Source organism: Taeniopygia guttata, chromosome 34 (genome assembly GCF_048771995.1).
Source record: "Taeniopygia guttata chromosome 34, bTaeGut7.mat, whole genome shotgun sequence".
Lineage (NCBI taxonomy): Eukaryota > Metazoa > Chordata > Aves > Passeriformes > Estrildidae > Taeniopygia > Taeniopygia guttata.
The window spans coordinates 2,539,440-2,563,536 of record NC_133059.1 but is presented as its reverse complement, the minus strand read 5'-3'; the positions used below and the strand labels follow the sequence as shown (position 1 = coordinate 2,563,536).

Genomic DNA, 24,097 nt, shown 5'->3' with positions numbered 1-24,097 from the left:
GGGGATTTTGTTGGTCTTGGGGGGATTTTTGGGAGGTTTTTGAGGGGATTTTCGGGGTTTGGGGGAGGGTTCTGAGGAGATTTGAGGGTTTTTTTTGAGATTTGAGGGGGTTTGGGGAGAATTTGGGATTTTTGGGGGGCTCTTGGAGGAGTTTTGCAGAGGTTTTAGGGGGAATTGGGGAGGTTCTGAGGGAACTTTGGGGTGGTCTTGGGGGGATTTTGGGGAGGTCTTGGGGGTATTTTGAGGAGGTTATGGGGGGATTTTGGGAAGTTTTTGGGGGATTTGGGTGGGTTTTGGAGAATTTGGGGGATTTGGGTGGGTTTCGGAGGAGTTTTTGAGGTTTTTTTGTGGGATTTTTGGGGGGATTTTGAGGAGGCCTTGCAGTGTTCAGCGGAGGATTTGAGGCGGTTTCACGGAGGATTTGGGGGGATTTTGGGGTCTTCGGGTGATTGTGGGGATGATTTTGGGCGGTTTTGGGGTTTTTGGAGGGATTTTGTTGGGTTTTTTGGGGTTTTTTGAGGATTTTTTGAGGGATTTTGGGGTTTTTTGGGGGGATTTTGGGGAGGTCCTGGAATGTGTAGCGGAGGATTTGGGGCGGTTCCCGGTCCCGATTACAGCCCCGGTTCCAGAGGTTCCCGGCGCCGGTCCCGGTGCCGATCCCGGTTCCGGTTCCAATCCCAGTCCCGGTTCCGATCCCAGTCCCGGTTCCGATCTCGGTCCCGGTTCCAGTCCTGGTCCTGGTCCCGAAGTGCTCCCGGTGCCGATCCCAGTTCCGGTTCTGAAGCGTTCCCGGTCCCGGTTCCGATCCCAGTCCCGGTTCTGAAGCGTTCCCGGTCCCGGTTCCGATCCCAGTCCCGGTTCTGAAGCGTTCCCGGTGCCGATCCCGGTTCCGGTTCCAATCCCAGTCCCGGTTCCGATCCCAGTCCCGGTTCCGATCTCGGTCCCGGTTCCGGTCCCGGTCCTGGTCCCGAAGCGCTCCCGGTGCCGATCCCGGTCCCGCTTCCGATCCCAGTCCCGGTTCTGAAGCGTTCCCGGTCCCGGTTCCAATCCCAGTCCCGGTTCTGAAGCGTTCCCGGTGCTGGTCCCGGTCCCGATCCCGGTCCCGATTACAGCCCCGGTTCCAGAGGTTCCCGGCGCCGGTCCCGGTCCCGATCCCAGTCCCGGTTCCGATCCGGATTCCAAAGCGTTCCCGGTGCCGGTGCCGGTTCCGATCCCGGTACCGGTTCCAGAGGCTCCCGGTCCCGGTTCCGATCCCGGTCCCGATTCCAAAGCGCTCCCGGTGTCGGTGCCGGTTCCGATCCCAGTCCCGGTTCCAGTTCTGATCCCGATTCCAAAGCGTTCCCGGTCCCGGTTCTGATCCCAGTCCCGGTTCCGATCCCGGTCCCGATTACAGCCCCAGTTCCAGAGGTTCCCGGTGCCGGTCCCGGTGCCGATCCCGGTCCCGGTTCCGAAGCACTCCCAGTTCCGATTCCGGTGCCGGTCCTGGTCCTTTCCCCTCACGGTCCCGCCCTTTCCTCTCCCCCTTTCCCCTCACGGTTCCGCCCTTTCCTCGCCCCTTTTCCCCTCACGGTCCCGCCCTTTCCTCGCCCCTTTCCCCTCACGGTCCCGCCCTTTCCTCGCTCCCTTTCCCCTCACGGTCCCGCCCTTTCCTCGCCCCTTTCCCCTCACGGTCCCGCCATTTCCTCGCCCCTTTCCCCTCACGGTCCCGCCCTTTCCTCGCCCCTTTCCCCTCATGGTCCCGCCCTTTATTTGGCCACGCCCCATTTCCCCACCCTGGCCCCGCCCATCTCCTGGCGCGTTGTATCAGCGCATGCGCAGTAGACCCGGAAGTGTCCCCCCTGGGCGCCGCCATCTTTGTTCCCGGTCCCCCGGCCCGGCTCCAGCATGTCGGAGACCTACGGTGCGGCCATAGGGGATCTATAGGGGATCTATAGGGGATCTATAGGGGATCTATAGGGGCTCTGGGGGGAATCTGGGGGGGATCAGTGGCGGGTTTGGGGCTGGAGGCGTCTGGGGGTCTCTGTAGGGGATGGGGGGTGGCTCTGGGGGGGTCTATGGGGGGAGCTATAGGGGGGCTATAGGGGATCTATAGGGCTTGGGGGGGCTGTGGAGGGTCTGGGGGTGTCTATAGGGGATCTATAGGGGTTCTGTGGGGGTCCGGGGGTGTCTATAGGGGATTGGAGGGGCCTCTATGGGGGTCCGGGGGGCTCTATAGGGGATTGGGGGTCTCTATAGGGGATCTATAGGGGATCTATAGGGGTCTGGGGGTGTCTATAGGGGATTCTGGAGGGTCTCTATAGGGGATTGGGGGGGTCTGGGGGTCCCTCAAGGGGGTCTGGGGGTCCCTATAGGGGATTTGGGGTCTCTATAGGGGATTTGGGGTCTCTATAGAGGATTTGGGGTCTCTATAGGGGATTTGGGGTCTCTATAGGGGATTTGGGGTCTCTATAGGGGATTTGGGGTCTCTATGGGGGATTTGGGGTCTCTATAGAGGATTTGGGGTCTCTATAGGGGATTTGGGGTCTCTATGGGGGATTTGGGGTCTCTATAGGGGATTTGGGGTCTCTATAGGGGATTTGGGGTCTCTATGGGGGATTTGGGGTCTCTATGGGGGATTTGGGGTCTCTATAGGGGATTTGGGGTCTCTATAGGGGATTTGGGGTCTCTATAGGGGATTTGGGGTCTCTATAGGGGATTTGGGGTCTCTATAGGGGATTTGGGGTCTCTATAGGGGATTTGGGGTCTCTATGGGGGCTCTATAGGGGATTGGGGGTCTCTATAGGGGATTTGGGGTCTCTATAGGGGATTTGGGGTCTCTATAGGGATCTATAGGGGATTTGGGGTCTCTATGGGGGATTTGGGGTCTCTATGGGGGATTTGGGGTCTCTATAGGGGATTTGGGGTCTCTATGGGGGATTTGGGGTCTCTATAGGGGATTTGGGGTCTCTATAGGGGATTTGGGGTCTCTATGGGGGATTTGGGGTCTCTATGGGGGATTTGGGGTCTCTATAGGGGATTTGGGGTCTCTATGGGGCTCTATGGGGGATTTGGGGTCTCTATAGGGGATTTGGGGTCTCTATAGGGGATTTGGGGTCTCTATGGGGGATTTGGGGTCTCTATGGGGGATTTGGGGTCTCTATAGGGGATTTGGGGTCTCTATGGGGGATTGGGGGGAGGAGTCTATAGGGGGTTGGGGGTGTCTATGTAATTTTGGGCCAAAACTTGGGAATTCTGGGTCTAAATTTGGGAATTTTAGGAAATTTTGGGTCTAAATTTGGGAATTTTGGGGAATTTTGGGTCTAAATTAGGGGATTTGGGGGAATTTTGGGGAATTTGGGGTCTAAATTTGGGAATTCTGGGTCTAAATTTGGGGATTTTGGGTCTAAATTTGGGAATTTTGGGGAATTTTGGGTCTAAATGTGGGAGTTTGGGGGAATTTTGGGGAATTTGGGGTCTAAATTTGTGAATTTTGGGTCTAAATTTGGGGAACTTTGGGTCTAAATTTGGGGATTTTGGGGTATTTTATGTCTGAATTTGGGAATCTTGGGTCTAAATTTGGGGATTTGGGGGAATTTTGGGGAATTTTGGGTCTAAATCTGGGAATTTTATGTCTAAATTTGGGAATTTTGTGTCTAAATTTGAGGATTTTGGGGAATTTTGGGTCTAAATTTGGGGATTTTGGGTCAAAATTTGTGAATTTTGGGTCTAAATTTGGGGAACTTTGTGTCTAAATTTGGGATTTTTGGTGTATTTTATATCTGAATTTGGGAATTTATGGTCTAAATTTTGGAATTTTGGGTCTGAATTTGGGAATTTTGGGTCTAAATTAGGGAATTTTTGGTCTAAATTTGTGAATTTTCGGGAATTTTATGTGGAAATTTGGGAATTTTGGGTCTGAATTTGGGAATTATTTTGGGTCTAAATTTGGGAATTATTTTGTGTCTAAATTTGGGAATTATTTTGTGTCTGAATTTGGGAATTTTTGGGAATTTTTTCCCAGATTTCCTGTTCAAGTTCCTGGTGATCGGCAGCGCCGGCACCGGCAAATCCTGCCTGCTGCACCACTTCATCGAGAGCAAGTGTAGGGCCCGGATTTTGGGCAATTTTCGGGAATTTTGGGGAATTTTGGGGAATTTTTGGGGATTTTGGGGAATTTTGGGGATTTTTTGGCAATTTTTTGGGGATTTTTTTGGCATTTTTTGAGATTTTTCTTGCTTTTTTCTGGATTTTTTTTATTTTTTTGGCATTTTCTGAGGAATATTTTTATAAATTTTATGGGGTATTTTTTGGATTTGGGCCATTTTTGAGAATTTTTGGCATTTTGGGGATTTTTTTGGCATTTTTGGGTAATTTTTGTCAATATCTTTGCATTTTTGGGGAATTTTGGGGATGTTTTGGGAATATTTGTGAATTTTTTGCCGCTTTTTGGCATTTTTGGGGAATTTGGGGGAATTCTGGGTTTTTTTGGGAATTTTGGGCATTATTTGGGGATTATTTGGGAATTTTTGGGATTTTTTAAAAATTTTTGGGCAATTTTTTGTCATTTTGGGGACATTTGGGGTGATTTTGGATCACTTTGGGGCCATTTTCTGTCATTTAGGATCACTTGTGGGGCATTTTGTGCAATTTCTGTCACTTTTGGGTCATTTTTTGTCACTTTTGGGGTAATTCCTGTCATTTTTAGGCCATTTTATGCCATTTTTTGCCACTTTTGGTTCATTTTGGACTCATTTCTGTCACTTTTGTGCCATTTTTCTGCCATTTCCCCCTTTTTTTTTGCCATTTCTCCCCTCCCATCCACCCCCCGTCCCCATTCGGAAGAATTCCCATTTTTACCCCTTTTCCCCCATTTTTTCCCATTTTTTCCCTTTTTTTCCCCCAATTTTCCCCGTTTTCCCCCATTTTCCCCCATTTTCACCTGTTTTTCCCGATTTTCCCATTTTTTCATACTTTTTCCATTTTTTTCCCATTTTCCCCCATTTTTTCCCCATTTCTTCCCCATTTTTCCCATTTCTTCCCATTTTTCCCATTTCCCCCCATTTCCCCCCACTTTTCCCCATTTTTCCCACTTTTCCCTCCATTTTTTCCCATTTTTTCCCACTTTTCCCCATTTTTCCCATTTTTTCCCCATTTTTCCCCATTTTCCCCTATTTCCCCCCACTTTTCCTCATTTTCCCCCATTTCCCCCCATTTTCCCAATTTTTTACTTTTTTCCCAATTTTTTCCCCATTTTTTCTCAATTTCCCCCATTTTCCCAATTTTTCCCATTTTTTCCCATTTTTCCCCATTTTCCCCTATTTTTCCCCATTTTTTTCCTTTTTCCCCATTTTCCCCCATTTTTGCCAATTTTTCCCCATTTCCCCCATTTCCCCCCATTTTTCCCATTTTTGCCAATTTTTCCCCATTTCCCCCATTTTTTCCCCATTTCTCCCCCATTTTCCCCCCATTTTTTCCCATTTTCCCCATTTCCCCCCATTTTCTCCCCATTTTTCCCCATTTTTCCCCTTCTTTCCCCCCCTTTTTCCTCATTTCCCCCCACTTTTCCTCATTTCCCCCATTTTTCCCATTTCTCCCCCAATTTCCCCTTTTTTCCCATTTTCCCCATTTACCCCCATTTTCCCCATTTTTCCTTTTTTCCCCATTTTTCCCCATTTTTGCCCATTTTTGCCCATTTTTGCCCTTTTCCCTGTTTTCGCCCATTTGCCCCCATTTTTCCCTATTTTTCCCATTTCCCCCCATATTTTCCCCATTTCCCCCCATTTTTCCCTGTTTTTCCCTATTTTTCCCCATTTTTCCCCATTTCCTCAATTTCCCTCCATTTTCCTCTCATTTTCCCCATTTTTTCCCATTTTTCCCTACTTTTCCCCATTTCCCCCCATTTTTCCCATTTTTTCCCATTTCCCCCATTTTTCCCCATTTCCCCCATTTTCCCCCATTTTCCCCCATTTTCCCCCATTATTCCCCCTTTTTTTTCCCTTTTTTTCTCATTTTTTCTCATTTTTCCCAATTTTTCCCTAATTTTCCCCATTTCCCAGTCAAGCAGGATTCCAACCACACCATCGGGGTGGAATTTGGCTCCAAAGTCGTCAACGTGGGCGGCAAAAGCGTCAAACTGCAGATCTGGGACACGGCCGGCCAGGAGCGCTTCAGGTCCAAAATTCCTTTTTTTCTACTTTTTCCTTCCTTTTCCCACATTCCCCCCCCTTTTCCCTCATTTTTCCCACTTTTTTCCTCTTTTTTCCTCTTTTATCCTCTTTTTTCCCTTATTTTTCCTGATTTTTTCTGATTTTTTCTGATTTTTTCCTGATTTTTTTTCTGATTTTTCCCTGATTTTTCCCTCCTTTTTTCTTCATTTTCCTAATTTTTCCTTATTTTTTTCCCTCATTTTTTTCATTATTTCTTCCTTCTTTTTTTCCCTGATTTTTTCTGATTTTTCCTGATTTTTCCTGATTTTTTTCCTGATTTTTCCCTGATTTTTCCTCCTTTTTTCTTCATTTTTCCTAATTTTTCCTCATTTTTTTCCCTCATTTTTTTCATAATTTCTTCCTTCTTTTTTCCCTGATTTTTCCTGATTTTTTCTGATTTTTTCCTGATTTTTTCTGATTTTTCCCTGATTTTTTCCTCCTTTTTTCTTCATTTTTCCTAATTTTAACCTCTTTTTTTTCCTCATTTTTTTCATTATTTCTTCCTTCTTTTTTCCATGATTTTTCCTGATTTTTTCTGATTTTTCCTGATTTTTTTTCTGATTTTTCCCTGATTTTTCCCTCCTTTTTTCTTCATTTTTCCTAATTTTCCCTCATTTTTTTTCCTAATTTTTTTCATTATTTCTTCCTTCTTTTTTCCCTGATTTTTCCTGATTTTTTCTGATTTTTTCCCTGATTTTTCCTGATTTTTTTTCTGATTTTTCCCTGATTTTTCCCTCCTTTTTTCTTCATTTTTCCTAATTTTTCTTCATTTTTTCCTCATTTTTTCATTATTTTTTCCTTCTTTTTTTCCCTGATTTTTCCTGATTTTTCCTGATTTTTTATGATTTTTTCTGATTTTTCCTGACTTTTCCCTGATTTTTTCCTCTTTTTTCTTCATTTTTCCTAATTTTTCCTCATTTTTTTTCCTCATTTTTTCATTATTTCTTCCTTCTTTCTTCCCTGATTTTTCCTGATTTTTTCTGATTTTTCCTGATTTTTCCTGATTTTTCCTGATTTTTTTCTGATTTTTCCCTGATTTTTTCCTCCTTTTTTCTTCATTTTTCCTAATTTTTCCTCATTTTTTTTCCTCATTTTTTCCTTCTTTTTTCCTTCTTTTTTCCCTGATTTTTCCTGATTTTTTCCTGATTTTTCCTGACTTTTCCCTGATTTTTTCCTCCTTTTTTATTTTTCCTCATTTTTCCTCATTTTTTCCCTCATTTTTTTCATTATTTCTTCCTTCTTTTTTCCCTGATTTTTCCTGATTTTTCCTGATTTTTCCTGATTTTTCCTGATTTTTCCTGATTTTTTCCTGATTTTTCCCTGATTTTTTCCTCCTTTTTTCTTCATTTTTCCTAATTTTTCCTCATTTTTTTCCCTCATTTTTTTTCGTTATTTCTTCCTTCTTTTTTCCTGATTTTTCCTGATTTTTTCTGATTTTTTTCCTGATTTTTCCTGATTTTTTTTCTGATTTTTTCCTCCTTTTTTCTTCATTTTTCCTAATTTTTCCTCATTTTTTCCCTCATTTTTTTCATTATTTCTTCCTTCTCTTTCCCCTGACTTTTTCTGATTTTTCCTGATTTTTTCCTCATTTTTTCCTGACTTTACCCTGATTTTTTCCTCCTTTTTTCTTCATTTTTCCTAATTTTTCCTCATTTTGTTCATTATTTCTTCCTTCTTTTTTTCATAATTTTCCTGATTTTTTTCATCATTTTTTCCTCATTTTTCCTGTTGTTTTCCTCATTTTCCTTATTTTACCTCATTTTACCTCATTTTTCCTCATTTTTCCTGTTATTTTTCTCATTTTTCTGATTTTTGCACATTTTTCCCTCATTTTTCCTGATTTTCCCTGATTTTTTCCTCTTTTTTCCCTGATTTTTTCAGATTTTTCCTGATTTTCCAGATTTTTCCTGTTTTTTTTTCTTTTTTCCCTCTTTTATTTGTCATTTTTCTATAATTTCTCCTAATGTTTCATGTTTTTCTTCTCTTTTTTCCAGTTTTGTCTCCAGTTTTTCCTCATTTTCCCCCATTTTTCCCCATTTTCACCAATTTCCCCCATTATTTCCCTAATTTCCCCCCAATTTCTTCCAATTTTCCCCACATTTTCCCCCAATTTCCAGCCATTATTTTCCCTGATATTTTCCCTAATTTCCCCCAGTTTCCCCCCATTTTCTCCAATTATTTTCCCATTTCCCCCATTTCCCCCCAATTTCCCCCAAATTTCTTACAATTACACCCCAATTTTTCCTCAATTTCCCCCCATTATTTTCTCAATTTTGCCCCAATTTCCCCTGTTATTTCCCTAATTTCTCCTTAAATTTTCTCCCAAATTCTCCCCAATTTTCCCAAATTCCCCCCAAAATCTCCCCCATTTTTCTCACATTTTTCCCCAATATCCCCCCATTATTCTCTGTTATTTTCTCCAATTCCCTCAATTTTCCCCCCAATTTCCCACATTTTTCCCAAATTTTCCCCCATTATTTCCCCCATATTTTCTCCCATTATTTTCCACGTCATTTTTCACAATTTCCCCAAATTCCCCCAATTTTCTCCCAAATTTTCCCCCAATTCCCCCAATTTTCCCCAATTTCCCCAATTTTTCCCCATTTTCCTCACATTTTTCCCTGATTTTCCCCCATTATTTTCCCCAATTTCCCCCCACTTTACCCCCACATTTCTTTCAATTTTCCCCCAAATTTCTTCCAATTTCCCCCAAATTTCTTCCAATTTTCCCCCAAATTTCTTCCAATTTCCCCCCAAATTCCCCAATTCCCCCAATTTTCCCAATTTTCCCCCATAATTTCCCCCTACTTTTCCCCCAAATTTCTTCCAATTTCCACCAAATTTCTTCCAATTTCCCCCTAAATTTTCCCCCAATTTTCCCTAAATTCCCCAATTTCCCCAATTTTTCCCCATTTTCCTCACATTTTTCCCCGATTTTCCCCCATTATTTTCCCCAATTTCCCCCCATTATTTCCCCCAATTTCCCCCCAATTGTCCCCCAAATTTAGTCCAATTTTCCCCCAAATTTCTTCCAATTTCCCCCCAAATTTTCCCCCAATTTTCCCCAAGTTCCCCAATTCCCCCAATTTTCCCAATTTTCCTCACATTCCCCCCAATTTTCCCCCATTATTGTTCCCAATTTCCCCCCACTTTTGCCCCAAATTTCTTCCAATTTTCCCCCAATTTCCCCAATTTCCCCCAAATTCCCCAATTTTTTCCCCATTTTCCTCACATTTTTCCCAGATTTCCCCCCAATATTTTCCCCAATTTCCCCCTACTTTCCCCCCAAATTTCTTCCAATTTCTCCGATTATTTTCCCATTTCCCCCCAATTTCCCCCAATTTCCCCCATTTTCCCTAATTTCCCCCCAAGTTCCCCAAATTCCCCCATATTTGCCCCATTTTCCTCATATTTTTCTCCATTTTCCCTATTTTCCCCCAATTTCCCCATTTTTTCCCAAATTTCCCATTATTTTCCCCAAATTCCCCCAATTTTTCCTCAATTTCCCCCCATTATTTTCTCAATTTTGCCCCAATTTCCCCCATTATTTCCCTAATTTCTCCCCAAATTTTCTCCCAAATTCCCCCAAATTTCCCCCCAATTTTCCCCCATTATTTTCCCCAATTTCCCCCCACTTTACCCCCAAATTTCTTTCAATTTTCCCCCAAATTTCTTCCAATTTTCCCCGAATTTCTTCCAATTTTCCCCCAATTCCCCCAATTTTCCCCAAATTTCCCCAATTTCCCCAATTTTTCCCCATTTTCCTCACACTTTTCCCCAAATTTCCCCCATTATTTTCCCCAATTTCCCCCCACTTTTCCCCCAAATTTCTCCCCAATTTTCCCCCAATTTTCCCACAAATTTCCCCAATTTTCCCCCCAGATTCCCCCATTTCCCCCCAAATTTCCCCCAATTTTCCCCCAATTTTCCCCCAATTTCCCCCCAATTTTCCCCCAAATTCCCCCTAATTTCCCCCCAAATGTCCCCAATTTCCCCCAAATTTCCCCAAATTTCCCCAAAATTTCCCCAATTTTCCCCAATTTTCCCCAATTCCCCCAATTTCCTCCAATTTCCCCCCAAATTTCCCTAATTCCCCCCAAATTTTCCCCCAAATTTCCCCCAATTTTCCCAAATTTGCCCAAATTTCCCCAAATTTCCCCCAATTCCCGCAGGTCGGTGACGCGCAGTTATTACCGCGGGGCCGCCGGGGCGCTGCTCGTCTATGACATCACCAGGTGAGGGCGTGGCCTGTGACGTCATCAACGCGCGGGTGACATCATCGGGGGGGGTGTGATGACGTCACCGCTGCCGATTTCTGACCTTCGGGGGCATTTTGGGGCATTTCTGTCTTTTTTTCCCAATTTTTTCCCGTTTCTTCCTTCATCTCCCACGGCTGAGAGTGACATCACCACGCGCACTTATGACGTCATCATGTGAATTTATGACATCATCATGTGAATTTATGACACTTTGGAGCCGTTTTTTCCCATTTTCTCAGATTTTCCCCCATTTTTTCCCATTTCTGGCATTTCTGACCCCATTTCCCAGCCAGGACACGTCCAAAGCACTGACGCAGTGGCTGTGACGTCATCCTATGAATTTATGACGTCATCATGTGAATTTATGACATTTTGGAGCCGTTTTTTCCCATTTTCTCTGATTTTCCCCCATTTTTTCCACGTTTTTTCCCATTTTTTCCCATTTTTCCCATTTCTGGCATTTCTGACCCCATTTCCCAGCCAGGACACGTCCAATGCACTGGCGCAGTGGCTGTGACGTCATCCTATGAATTTATGACGTCATCATCTGAATTTATGACATTTTGGAGCCGTTTTTCCCCATTTTCTCTGATTTTCCCCCATTTTTTCCGCGTTTTTTCACATTTTTCCACATTTTTTCCCATTTATGTTGTTTCTGTCCCCGTTTCCCAGCCAGGAGACGTCCAATGCACTGGCGCAGTGGCTGTGACGTCATCCTATGAATTTATGACGTCATCATGTGAATTTGTGACACTTTGGGGCCCTTTTTTCCCATTTTCTCAGATTTTCCCCCATTTTTTCCCGTTTTTTCCCATTTCTGGCATTTCTGACCCCATTTCCCAGCCAGGAGACGTCCAATGCACTGGCGCAGTGGCTGTGACGTCATCCTATTAATTTATGACGTCATCATGTGAATTTATGACATTTTGGAGCCGTTTTTTCCCATTTTCTCAGATTTTCCCCCATTTTTTCCACGTTTTTTCCCATTTTTTCCCGTTTTTTCCCATTTATGGCATTTCTGTCCCCGTTTCCCAGCCAGGAGACGTCCAATGCACTGGCGCAGTGGCTGTGACGTCATCATGTGAATTTATGACTTTTTGGTCCCATTTTTTCACATTTTCCCCATTTTTTTCCCATTTTTTTCCGTTTTTTTCCTGTTTTTTCACATTTTTCTCCCGTTTTTTCCCATTTCTGTCGTTTTTTTCCCCATTTCCCAGCCGGGAGACGTACAACGCGCTGGCGCAGTGCCTGTGACATCATCATGTGAATTTATGACTTTTTTTGTCCCATTTTCTTCCATTTTTTCCCCATTTTTTTCCCATTTTTCCATTTTTTTCCTGTTTTTTCACATTTTTCTCCCATTTTTTCCCATTTCTAGCATTTCTGACCCCATTTCCCAGCCGGGAGATGTAGAGCACACTGACGCAGTGCCCGTGACGTCATCATGTGAATTTATGATGTTTTTATCCCATTTTCTTCCATTTTTCCCCAATTTTTTCACATTTTTTCCCATTTTTTCCCATTTTTTCACATTTTTCTCCCGTTTTTTCCCGTTTCTGCTGTTTCTGTCCCCATTTCCCAGCCGGGAGACGTACAACGCTCTGGAGCAGTGCCTGTGACATCATCATGTGAATTCATGACTTTTTGGTCCCATTTTTTCCCATTTTCCCCAATTTTTTTCCCTTTTTTTTCCATTTTTTTCCCATTTTTTCACATTTTTCTCCCGTTTTTTCCCATTTCTGCCGTTTCTGTCCCCATTTTCAGCCGGGAGACGTACAACGCGCTGGTGTAGTGTCTGTGACGTCAACATGTCAATTTATGACTTTTTAATACCATTTTCTTCCATTTTTTCTCCAATTTTTTCCCATTTTTTTCCGTTTTTTCCCGTTTTTTCACATTTTTCTCTTGTTTTTTCCCATTTCTGCCATTTCTGTCCCCATTTCCCAGCCGGGAGACGTACAACACTCTGGTGCAGTGCCCGTGACATCATCATGTCAATTTATGACTTTTTTATCCTATTTTCTTCCATTTTTTCCCCAATTTTTCCCCATTTTTTCCCATTTTTTCCCATTTTTTCACATTTTTCTCCCGTTTTTTCCCGTTTCTGTCGTTTTTTTCCCCATTTCGCAGCCGGGAGACGTACAACGTGCTGGTGCAGTGCCTGTGACGTCATCATGTGAATTTATGACTTTTTGGTCCCATTTTTTTCCCATTTTCTTCCATTTTTCACATTTTTCTCTCGGTTTTTTTTGGTTTTTTCCCGTTTTTTCACATTTTTCTCTTGTTTTTTCCCATTTCTGCCATTTCTGACCCCAATTTCCAGCCAGGAGACGTACAACACACTGGCGTGGTGCCCGTGATATCATCATGTGAATTTATGACATTTTTATCCCATTTTCTTCCATTCTTTCCCCATTTTTTTCCCATTTTTTCAATTTTTTCCCGTTTTTTCACATTTTTCTCCCGTTTTTTCCCGTTTCTGGCATTTCTGTCCCCAATTTCCAGCCAGGAGATGTCCAACGCTCTGGTGCAGTGCCTGTGACGTCATCATGTGAATTTATGACTTTTTTCTCCCACTTTTTCACGTTTTATCCAATTTTTTTCCCATTTTTTTCCAATTTTTTCCCGTTTTTTCACATTTTTCTCCCGTTTTTTCCCATTTCTGTCGTTTTTGTCCCCATTTTCCAGCCGGGAGACGTACAATGTGCTGGCGCAGTGCCTGTGACATCAATGTGTGAATTGATGACCTTTTTCTTCCAATTTTTCACATTTTTTCACATTTTCTCCATTTTTCTTCCGTTTTTTCCCGTTTTTTCACATTTTTCTCCCGTTTTTTCCCGTTTCTGCCATTTCTGACCCCAATTCCCAGCCGGGAGACGTACAACGCTCTGGTGCAGTGCCTGTGACATCATCGTGTGAATTTATGACATTTTTCTCCCGTTTTTTCACGTTTTTCTGCCGTTTTTCATTTTTTTCCCATTTTTTCACATTTTTCTCCCGTTTTTTCCCGTTTCTGACGTTTCTGTCCCCATTTCCCAGCCGGGAGACGTCCAACGCTCTGGTGCAGTGCCCGTGACGTCAACATGTGAATTTATGACTTTTTTGTCCCATTTTTTCCCATTTTCCCCAATTTTTTTCCATTTTTTCCGTTTTTTCACATTTTTCTCCCGTTTTTTCCCATTTCTGCCATTTCTGACCCCATTTTCCAGCCAGGAGACGTACAACGCGCTGGCGCAGTGGCCGTGACATCATCATATAAATTTATGACTCTTTTATCCCATTTTCTTCCATTCTTTCCCCATTTTTTCCCATTTTTTCACATTTTTCACCCATTTTTTCCCATTTCTGTCGTTTTTTTCCCCAATTTCCAGCCGGGAGACGTACAACGCTCTGGTGCAGTGCCTATGACATCATCATGTCAATTTATGACCTTTTCTATCCCATTTTTTTCCCATTTTCCCCAATTTTTTCCCTTTTTTTCCCATTTTTTCTCATTTTTCACATTTTTCTCCCGTTTTTTCCCATTTCTGGCGTTTCTATCCCCATTTCCCAGCCGGGAGACGTACAACGTGCTGGTGCAGTGCCCGTGACATCAATGTGTGAATTTATGACTTTTTTCTCCCATTTTTCCCCATTTTCCCCTTTTTTTTCCCCATTTTTTCCATTTTTTCCCATTTTTTCACATTTTTCTCCCGTTTTTTCCCATTTCTGCCGTTTCTGACCCCATTTCCCAGCCGGGAGACGTACAACGTGCTGGTGCAGTGCCTGTGACATCATCATGTCAATTTATGACCTTTTCTGTAACATTTTTTCCCATTTTCTTCCATTTTTTCACGTTTTTCTCTCGTTTTTTTTTGTTTTTTTCCGTTTTTTCACATTTTTCTCCCGTTTTTTCCCATTTCTGCCGTTTCTGTCCCCAATTTCCAGCCGGGAGACGTACAACGCGCTGGCGCAGTGGCTGACGGACGCGCGGACCTTGGCCAGCCCCAACATCGTCATCATCCTCTGCGGCAACAAGAAGGACCTGGAGGGAGAGCGGGAGGTGACGTTCCTGGAGGCCTCGAGATTCGCACAGGAAAATGGTCAGAAAAACGGGGAAAATGGGAAAAAATGGGCAAAATGGGGAAAAACGGGCAAAAAATGGGAATAAATGGGAAAAAAAAGGAAAAAAACTGAAAAAAAATGGGGAGAAAATGGGGTAAAAGGGGTTTGGGATCGTGGGGAGGTGACGTTCCTGGAGGCCTCGAGATTCGCACAGGAAAACGGTCTGAAAAACAGGGAAAATGGGAAAAAATGGGGAAAACGGGGAAAACCAGGGAAAAATGGGGAAAAATGCAAAAAAAATGGAAAAAAATTGAAAAAAAATGGGGAGAAAATGGGGTAAAAGGGGTTTGGGATCGTGGGGAGGTGACATTCCTGGAGGCCTCGAGATTCACCCAGGAAAACGGTGTGAAAAACGGGGAAAATGGGAAAAAATGGGCAAAACGGGGAAAAAATGGGGAAAAAATGGGAAAAAATGGAAAAAAACTGAAAAAAAATGGGGACAAAATGGGGTAAAAGGGGTTTGGGATCATGGGAGGTGACATTCCTGGAGGTCTTGTGCTTTGCCCGGGAAAAATGGTCAGAAAAACGGGGAAATTGGGAAAAAATGGGGAAAATGGGGAAAAACGGGGGAAAAATTGGAAAAAAGGGGAAAAAAGGGGAAAAAATGGGGGAAAAATGGGAAATAACGGGGGAAAGGGGTTTGGGATCGTGGGGAGGTGACGTTCCTGGAGGCCTCGAGATTCGCCCAGGAAAATGGTCCAGAAAACAGGAAAAATGGGAAAAAATGGGGAAAACGGGGAAAAATGGGAAAAAATGGGAAAAAAGGGGAAAAAAGGGGGAAAAATGGGGAGAAAATGGGAAATAACGGGGGAAAAGGGGTTTGGGATCATGGGAGGTGACGTTCCTGGAGGCCTCGAGATTCGCACAGGAAAACGGTGCGAAAAACGGGGAAAATGGGAAAAAATGGGCAAAATGGGGAAAAATGGGGAAAAAAAGGGAAAAAATGGGAAAAAACGGGAAAAAATGGGGAGAAAGTGGGATAAAATGGGGTAAAAGGGGTTTGGGATCGTGGGGAGGTGACATTCCTGGAGGCCTCGAGATTCGCACAGGAAAACGGTGCGAAAAACGGGGAAAATGGGAAAAAATGGGCAAAATGGGGAAAAACGGGCAAAAAATGGGAAAAAATGCAAAAAAAATGGAAAAAAACTGAAAAAAAATGGGGAGAAAATGGGGTAAAAGGGGTTTGGGATCATGGGAGGTGACATTCCTGGAGGTCTTGTGCTTTGTCCGGGAAAAATGGTCAGAAAAACGGGGAAAACGGGAAAAAATGGGGAAAAAATGGAAAAACGGGGAAAAAATGGGAAAAAATGGGAAAAATGTGGAAAAAATGGGGAGAAAATGGGAAAAAATGGGATAAAAGGGATTTGGGATCGTGGGGAGGTGACATTCCTGGAGGCCTCACGATTCGCACAGGAAAATGGTCAGAAAAACGGGGAAAACGGGAAAAAATGGGCAAAACGGGGAAAAACGGGCAAAAAATGGGAAAAAATGGGAAAAAATGCAAAAAAAAAGGGAAAAAAACGGGAAAAAATGGGAATAAATAGGGAAAAAGAGGTTTGGGATCGTGGGGAGGTGACATTCCTGGAGGTCTCGCCCTTTGCCTGAGAAAATGGTCAGAAAAACGGGAAAATGGGAAAAAAATGGGGAAAACGGGGAAAAACGGGGAAAAAATGGGAAAAAATGGGAAAAAAGGGGAAAAAATGGGGAGAAAATGGGAAAAAATGGGGTAAAAGGGGTTTGGGATTGTGGGGAGGTGACATTCCCAGAGGCCTCGAGATTCGCCCAGGAAAACGGTCCGAAAAACCGGGAAAATGGGAAAAAATGGGCAAAAATGGGGAAAAACGGGGAAAAAATGGGAAAAAATGGGGAGAAAATGGGAATAAATGGGGAGAAAATGGGAAATAACAGCGGAAAAAGGGGTTTGGGATCGTGGGGAGGTGACGTTCCTGGAGGTCTCGAGATTTGCCCAGGAAAATGGTCAGAAAAACGGGGAAAATGGGAAAAAATGCGGAAAAATGGGAAAAATTGGGAAAAAATGGGAGAAAATGGGAGAAAAATGGAAAAAAAATGGAAAAAAACGGGAAAAAATGGGAATAAATAGGGAAAAAGAGGTTTGGGATCGTGGGGAGGTGACGTTCCTGGAGGTCTTGTGCTTTGCCCAGGAAAATGGTCAGAAAAATGGGGAAAATGGGAAAAAATGGGCAAAACAGGGAAAAATGGGGAAAAAATGGGAAAAAAAATGGAAAAAAATGGAAAAAATGGGGAGAAAATGGGAAATAATGGGGTAAAAGGGGTTTGGGATTGTGGGGAGGTGACGTTCCTGGAGGCCTCGAGATTCGCCCAGGAAAACAGTCAGAAAAATGGGGAAAATGGGAAAAAATGGGCAAAATGGGGAAAAACGGGGAAAAAATGGGAAAAAATGCCAAAAAAATGGAAAAAAACTGAAAAAAAATGGGGAGAAAATGGGAGAAAATGGGGTAAAAGGGGTTTGGGATCATGGGAGGTGACATTCCTGGAGGCCTCGAGATTCGCCCAGGAAAATGGTCAGAAAAACGGGGAAAATGGGAAAAAATGGGCAAAACGGGGAAAAAATGGGAAAAAATGGGGAAAAATGGGAAAAAATGGGGAGAAAATGGGAAAAAATGGGGTAAAAGGGGTTTGGGATCGTGGGGAGGTGACGTTCCTGGAGGTCTTGTGCTTTGCCTGGGAAAATGGTCAGAAAAACGGGGAAAATGGGAAAAAATGGGGAAAAATGGGAAAAATTGGAAAAAACGGGAAAAAAATGGAAAAAAATAGGAAAAAAAGGGGAAAAAATGGGGAGAAAATGGGGTAAAAGGGGTTTGGGATCATGGGGAGGTGACATTCCTGGAGGCCTCGAGATTCACCCAGGAAAACGGTCAGAAAAACGGGGAAAATGGGAAAAAATGGGAAAAATGGGGAAAAATGGGGAAAAAAATGGAAAAAAATGGGAAAAAATGGGAAAAAATGGGAAAAAATGGGAAAAAATGGGGAGAAAATGGGAAAAAATGGGGTAAAAGGGGTTTGGGATCGTGGGGAGGTGACGTTCCTGGAGGCCTCGAGATTCGCACAGGAAAATGGTCTGAAAAACGGGGAAAATGGGAAAAAATGGGCAAAACGGGGAAAAACGGGAAAAAATGCCAAAAAAATGGAAAAAAACTGGAAAAAAATAGGAAAAATGGGGTAAAAGGGGTTTGGGATCGTGGAGAGGTGACATTCCTGGAGGCCTCGAGATTCGCCCAGGAAAATGGTCAGAAAAACGGGGAAAATGGGGAAAAATGGGGAAAACGGGGAAAAACGGGGAAAAATGGGGAAAAATGGGAAAAAAATGGAAAAAATGGGGAGAAAATGGGAAATAATGGGGGAAAGGGGTTTGGGATCGTGGGGAGGTGACATTCCTGGAGGTCTTGTGCTTCGCCCAGGAAAATGGTCAGAAAAACGGGGAAAATGGGAAAAAATGGGCAAAATGGGGAAAAACGGGGATAAAATGGGGGGAAACGGGAAAAAATGGAAAAAACCGGGAAAAAATGGGGAGAAAATGGGAAATAATGGGGTAAAAGGGGTTTGGGATCGTGGGGAGGTGACGTTCCTGGAGGCCTCGAGATTCGCCCAGGAAAATGGTCAGAAAAACGGGGAAAATGGTAAAAAATGGGGAAAAATGGGAAAAAATGGGGGAAAAATGGGAAAAAAAATGGAAAAAAAGGGGAAAAAATGGGAAAAAATGGGATAAAATGGGATAAAATTGGTTTGGGATCGTGGGGAGGTGACATTCCTGGAGGTCTTGCGCTTCACCCGGAAAATGAGAAAAATGAGGGGAAAATAGGAAAATTTGGGATTTTGGGTTTTGGGAATTTTTGGGGGAAAAGTGTGGAAATGATGGAGAAATTCTGGGAAAGAATGGGGGAAAATGGGATTTGGGGATGAAGGATTATGGGGGAAAAATGGGATTTGGGATTGTGGGATTTTGGGGAAAAATGGGGGAAATGGGGGAAAATGGGGGAAAATGGGATTTGGGATTGAGGGATTTTGGGGGAAAATGTGGGAAAATGGGATTTGGGATTGAGGGATTTTGGGGGAAAATGGGGATTTTGGGGGAATAATTTTGGGGGAAAATTCCTGGAGGGAATAACGGGATCTTGGGAATATTCCCAGCAGGAATAACGGAATTTTGGGAATATTCCCATGGGAATAACGGGATCCTGGGGGAATAACGGGATTTTGGGAATATTCCCATGGGAATAACGGGATTTTGGGAATATTCCCATGGGAATAACGGGATCCTGGGGGAATAACGGGATTTTGGGAATATTCCCAGTGGGAATAACGGGATTTTGGGAATATTCCCATGGGAATAACGGGATTTTGGGAATATTCCCAGTGGGAATAACGGGATTTTGGGAATATTCCCATGGGCATAATGGGACTTTGAAGGAATATTCCCATGGGAATAACGGGATTTTGGGAATATTCCCATGGGAATAACGGGATTTTGGGAATATTCCCATGGGAATAACGGGATCCTGGAGGGAATAACGGGATTTTGGGAATATTCCCATGGGAATAACGGGATTTTGGGGGGATAACGGGATCCTGGGGAATTCCCGATGGGAATGTCGGGAATTCCCGATGGGAATTTCGGGAATTCCGGGATTCAGAGCTGATGTTCCTGGAGACGAGCGCGCTGACGGGCGAGAACGTGGAGGAGGCGTTCCTCAAGTGCGCCAGAACCATCCTCAACAAGATCGAGTCCGGTACCGCCGGAATTTGGGAATTTGGGATTTGGGATTTGGGATTCGGGATTTGGGATTTGGGATTTGGGATTTGGGATTTGGGGTTTGGGGGAACGGGAATTTGGGGAAATCGGGAATTTTGGCGTTCCTCAAGTGCGCCAGAACCATCCTCAACAAGATCGAGTCCGGTACCGCCGGAATTTGGGATTTGGGAATTTTGGGAATTGGGATTTGGGATTTGGGATCAGGATTTGGGATCGGGATTTGGGATCCAGAGGGGGAGAGGCTGGGAGAACGAAATTTGGGGAAATCGGGAATTTTGGCGTTCCTCAAGTGCGCCAGAACCATCCTCAACAAGATCGAGTCCGGTACCGCCGGAATTTGGGATTTGGGAATTTGGGATTTGGGATTTGGGATTTGGGATTTGGGATTTGGGATTTTGGGATTTGGGATTTGGGATTTGGGGATTTGGGATTTGGGATTTGGGGGATTTGGAATTTTGGGGAAATCGGGAATTTTGGCGTTCCTCAAGTGCGCCAGAACCATCCTCAACAAGATCGACTCCGGTACCGCCGGAATTTGGGAATTTGGGAATTTTGGGAATTTGGGATTTGGGATTTGGGGATTTGGGATTTGGGATTTGGGATTTTGGGATTGGGGGAATGGGAATTTTGGGGAAATCGGGAATTTTGGCGTTCCTCAAGTGCGCCAGAACCATCCTCAACAAGATCGAGTCCGGTACCGCCGGAATTTGGGATTTGGAAATTTGGGATTTGGGATTTGGGATTTGGGATTTGGGATTGGGATTTGGGATCCAGGGATGGAGGGGATGGATCCCTGGGAATGAGGAATTTGGGGAATTTTGGCGTTCCTCAAGTGCGCCAGAACCATCCTCAACAAGATCGACTCCGGTACCGCCGGAATTTGGGAATTTGGGAATTTTGGGAATTTGGGATTTGGGATTTGGGGATTTGGGATTTGGGATTTGGGATTTTGGGATTGGGGGAATGGGAATTTTGGGGAAATCGGGAATTTTGGCGTTCCTCAAGTGCGCCAGAACCATCCTCAACAAGATCGAGTCCGGTACCGCCGGAATTTGGGATTTGGGAATTTTGGGATTTGGGAATTGGGAATTTGGGAATTTGGGATTTGGGGATCTGGGATTTGGGATCCAGAGATGGAAGGGATGGATCCATGGGAATGAGGAATTTGGGGAATTTTGGCGTTCCTCAAGTGCGCCAGAACCATCCTCAACAAGATCGAGTCCGGTACCGCCGGAATTTGGGAATTTTGGGAATTTTGGGATTTGGGATTTGGGATCGGGATTTGGGATCCAGGGATGGAGGGTTTGGGGGAATGGGAATTTTGGGGAAATCGGGAATTTTGGCGTTCCTCAAGTGCGCCAGAACCATCCTCAACAAGATCGACTCCGGTACCGCCGGAATTTGGGATTGGGAATTTTGGGATTTGGGATTTGGGATTTGGGAATTTGGGATTTGGGGATTTGGGGATCTGGGATTTGGGATTTGGGATTTGGGATGGAGGGTTTGGGGGAACGGGAATTTGGGGAAATCGGGAATTTTGGTGTTCCTCAAGTGCGCCAGAACCATCCTCAACAAGATCGACTCCGGTACCGCCGGAATTTGGGATTTGGGAATTATGGGAATTTGGGGATTTGGGGATTTGGGATTTGGGATTTGGGATTTGGGATTTGTGGATTTGGGATTTGGGATTTGGGATTGGGGATTTGGGATTTGGGATTGGGGATTTGGGATTTGGGGATTTGGGATTGGGGATTTGGGATTTGGGGTTTGGGATTTGGGATTTGGGATTTGGGATTTGGGGTTTGGGATTTTGGGATTTGGGGTTTGGGATTTGGGATTTGGGGTTTGTGATTTGGGGATTTGGGATTTGGGGATTTGGGATTTGGGGATTTGGGATTTGGGGTTTGGGGTTTGGGATTTTGGGATTTGGGGTTTGGGATTGGGGATTTGGGATTTGGGATTTGGGATTTGGGATTTGGGAATTTGGGATTTGGGATTTGGGGTTTGGGATTGGAGATTTGGGATTTGGGATTTGGGATTGGGGATTTGGGATTTGGGGTTGGGAATTGGGGATTTGGGATTTGGGATTGTGATTTGGGATTTGGGATTTGGGGATTTGGGATTGGGGATTGGGGATTTGGGATTTGGGATTTGGGATTTGGGATTTGGGATTGAAGATTTGGGATCGGGATTTGGGATCCAGGGATTTTGGGATTGGCAGAACGGGAATTTTGGGACCCAAACGTTCCAAATTTTTTTCCCAGAGGATCTGGGATGAGTTTTTGGGATTTTGTGATCCCAAAATTCCCATTTTTCCCTCCTGGATTCCGAGCGGATTGGATCCAGTATGGGGATTTGGGACTTCAAAATTCCCATTTTTTTCCCAGGAATTTGGGGGGATTTAGGACCTCAAAATTCCCTTTTTTCCCCAGGGATTTGGGGAGATTTGGGACCCCAAAATTCCCATTTTTTTCCCCGGGGATTTGGGGGGATCTGGGACCCCAAAATTCACTTTTTTTTTCCCAAGGATTTGGGGGAACTGGGGACCTCAAAATTCCCATTTTTTTCCCAGGGATTTGGGGGGATTTGGGACCCCAAAATTCCCATTTTTTTCCCAGGGATTTGGGGGGATTTGGGACCTCAAAATTCCCATTTTTTTCCCAGGGATTTGGGGAGATTTGGGACCCCAAAATTCCCATTTTTTTCCCAGGGATTTGGGGGGATTTGGGACCCCAAAATTCCCATTTTTTTCCCAGGAATTTGGGGGGATTTGGGACCCCAAAATTCCCATTTTTTTTCCCCAGGGATTTGGGGGGATTTGGGACCTCAAAATTCCCTTTTTTTCCCAGGGATTTGGGGGAATTTTGGGGGGATTTTAGGGGATTTTGGGGCCCCAGAACTCCGTGTTTTTTTTAGGGGATTTGGGGGGATTTTGGGGGGATTTTTCTGGATTTTGGGACCCCAAAATTCCCATTTTTCCCTCCCAGGGGAGCTGGATCCCGAGCGGATGGGGTCGGGGATCTGAGGGGATTTTGGGGGGATTTTAGGGGAATTTGGGTCCCCAAAACCCCGGGTTTTTTTAGGGGAATTTGGGGGGATTTTAGGGGAATTTTGGGCCCCAGAACTCCGGGGTTTTTTAGGGGATTTTGGGGGGATTTTGGTGGATTTTGGGATCCCAAAATTCCCATTTTTCCCTCCCAGGGGAGCTGGATCCCGAGCGGATGGGGTCGGGGATCTGGGGGGATTTTGGGGGAATTTTGGGGCCCAGAACCCCGGGTTTTTTTGGGGGGGTTTGGGGGGATTTTGGGGGGATTTTTCTGGATTTTGTGATCCCAAAATTCCCATTTTTCCCTGCCAGGGGAGCTGGATCCCGAGCGGATGGGGTCGGGGATCTGGGGGGATTTTGGGGGGATTTTGGGGGAATTTTGGGCCCCAGAACCCCAGGGATTTTTTGAGGTGATTTGGGGGGATTTTGGTGGATTTTGGGATCCCAAAATTCCCATTTTTCCCTCCCAGGGGAGCTGGATCCCGAGCGGATGGGGTCGGGGATCCAGTACGGGGACGCGTCGCTCCGGCAGCTCCGGCAGCCCCGGGGGGCTCCGGCCCCGAACCGGCAGAGCTGCGGCTGCTGAGACCCCCCAAAATACCCCAAAAATCCAGGTGAGACACCCCAAAAATATCAAAAAAATCCCAGCTTAGATCCCCCCAAAATCCTCCAAAAATCCCAGCTGAGACCCCCCAAAAATATCCCGAAAATCCAGGTGAGATACCCCAAAATAGCCCCAAAATAGCCCCAAAAAATCCAGGTGACAACCCCCAAAAAATCCAGGTGACACCCCCCAAAAATATCCCAAAAATCCTGGTGAGACACCCGAAAAATATCCCAAAAAATCCAGGTGAGATCCCCCAAAAATCCGTCAAAAATCCATATTAGACACCCGAAAAATATCCCAAAAAATCCACCTGAGATTCCCCAAAAATCCCAGCTAAGACCCCCCAAAATCCCCCCAAAAATCCAGGTGAGACACCCCAAAATCCCTCAAAAATCCAGGTTAGACACCCGAAAAATATCCAAAAAAATCCAGGTGAGACACCCCAATAATCCCAGCTAAAACCCCCCAAATATCCCCCCAGAAATCCAGGTGAGACACCCCAAAAATATCCCAAAAAATCCAGGTGAGACCCCCCAAAAATATCCCCAAAAAATCCAGGTGAGACTCCCCAAAAAATATCCCAAAAAATCCAGGTGAGACCCCCCAAAAATATCCCAAAAATCCAGGTGAGACACCCCAAAATAGCCCCAAAATAGCCCCAAAAAATCCAGGTGACAACCCCCAAAAAATCCAGGTGACACCCCCCAAAAATATCCCAAAAATCCAGGTGAGATCCCCCAAAAATATCTCAAAAATCCCAGCTGAGATGCCCCAAAAATATCCCAAAAATCCAGGTGAGATTCCCCAAAAATATCCCAAAAATCCCATCTGAGATGCCCCAAAATAACCCCAAAAATCCAGGTGAGACACCCCAAAAATATCCCAAAAATCCCAGCTGAGACCCCTCAAAAATATCCCAAAAATCCCAGCTGAGACCCCCCAAAAATATCCCAAAAAATCCAGGTGAGACCCCCCAAAAATATCCCAAAAATCCCAGCTGAGACCCCCCAAAAATATCCCAAAAAATCCAGGTGAGACCCCCCAAAAATATCCCAAAAATCCAGGTGAGTTTCCCCAAAAATATCTCAAAAATCCCAGCTGAGA

The 24,097-nt window shown here is 44.6% G+C and overlaps 2 protein-coding genes across 7 annotated transcripts in view; one reads left to right on the top strand and one right to left on the bottom strand.

Moving 5' to 3' along the window:
- The window catches only part of LOC121468955 (uncharacterized), a 2,238,800-nt gene that overhangs the window by 149,054 nt on the left and 2,065,649 nt on the right, over positions 1-24,097 (bottom strand). The window lies entirely within an intron of this gene.
- RAB4B (RAB4B, member RAS oncogene family) lies at positions 1,791-22,995 on the top strand. 6 transcript variants are annotated; one of them, XM_072920985.1, is made up of 8 exons: positions 1,791-1,900; positions 4,001-4,081; positions 6,036-6,150; positions 10,358-10,420; positions 14,372-14,486; positions 18,147-18,186; positions 19,222-19,317; positions 22,857-22,995. In XM_072920985.1, exons 1-8 carry the CDS (start codon positions 1,885-1,887, stop codon positions 22,970-22,972), a joined length of 642 nt encoding a protein of 213 aa, XP_072777086.1. In that variant the 5' UTR covers positions 1,791-1,884; the 3' UTR covers positions 22,973-22,995. The 6 variants fall into 6 exon arrangements, with proteins under 6 accessions (XP_072777086.1, XP_072777087.1, XP_072777089.1 ...); XM_072920986.1 differs by lacking the exon at positions 18,147-18,186 and adding an exon at positions 15,205-15,244; XM_072920988.1 differs by lacking the exon at positions 19,222-19,317.

What these genes read in the sequence shown, in the direction of transcription:
- RAB4B (XM_072920985.1), top strand. An exon ending in GCCGGCCAGGAGCGCTTCAG is followed by an intron (nt 6,151 to 10,357) that starts GTCCAAAATTCC and finishes CAATTCCCGCAG; the next exon opens with GTCGGTGACGCGCAGTTATT. An exon ending in CTCGTCTATGACATCACCAG is followed by an intron (nt 10,421 to 14,371) that starts GTGAGGGCGTGG and finishes CCCAATTTCCAG; the next exon opens with CCGGGAGACGTACAACGCGC.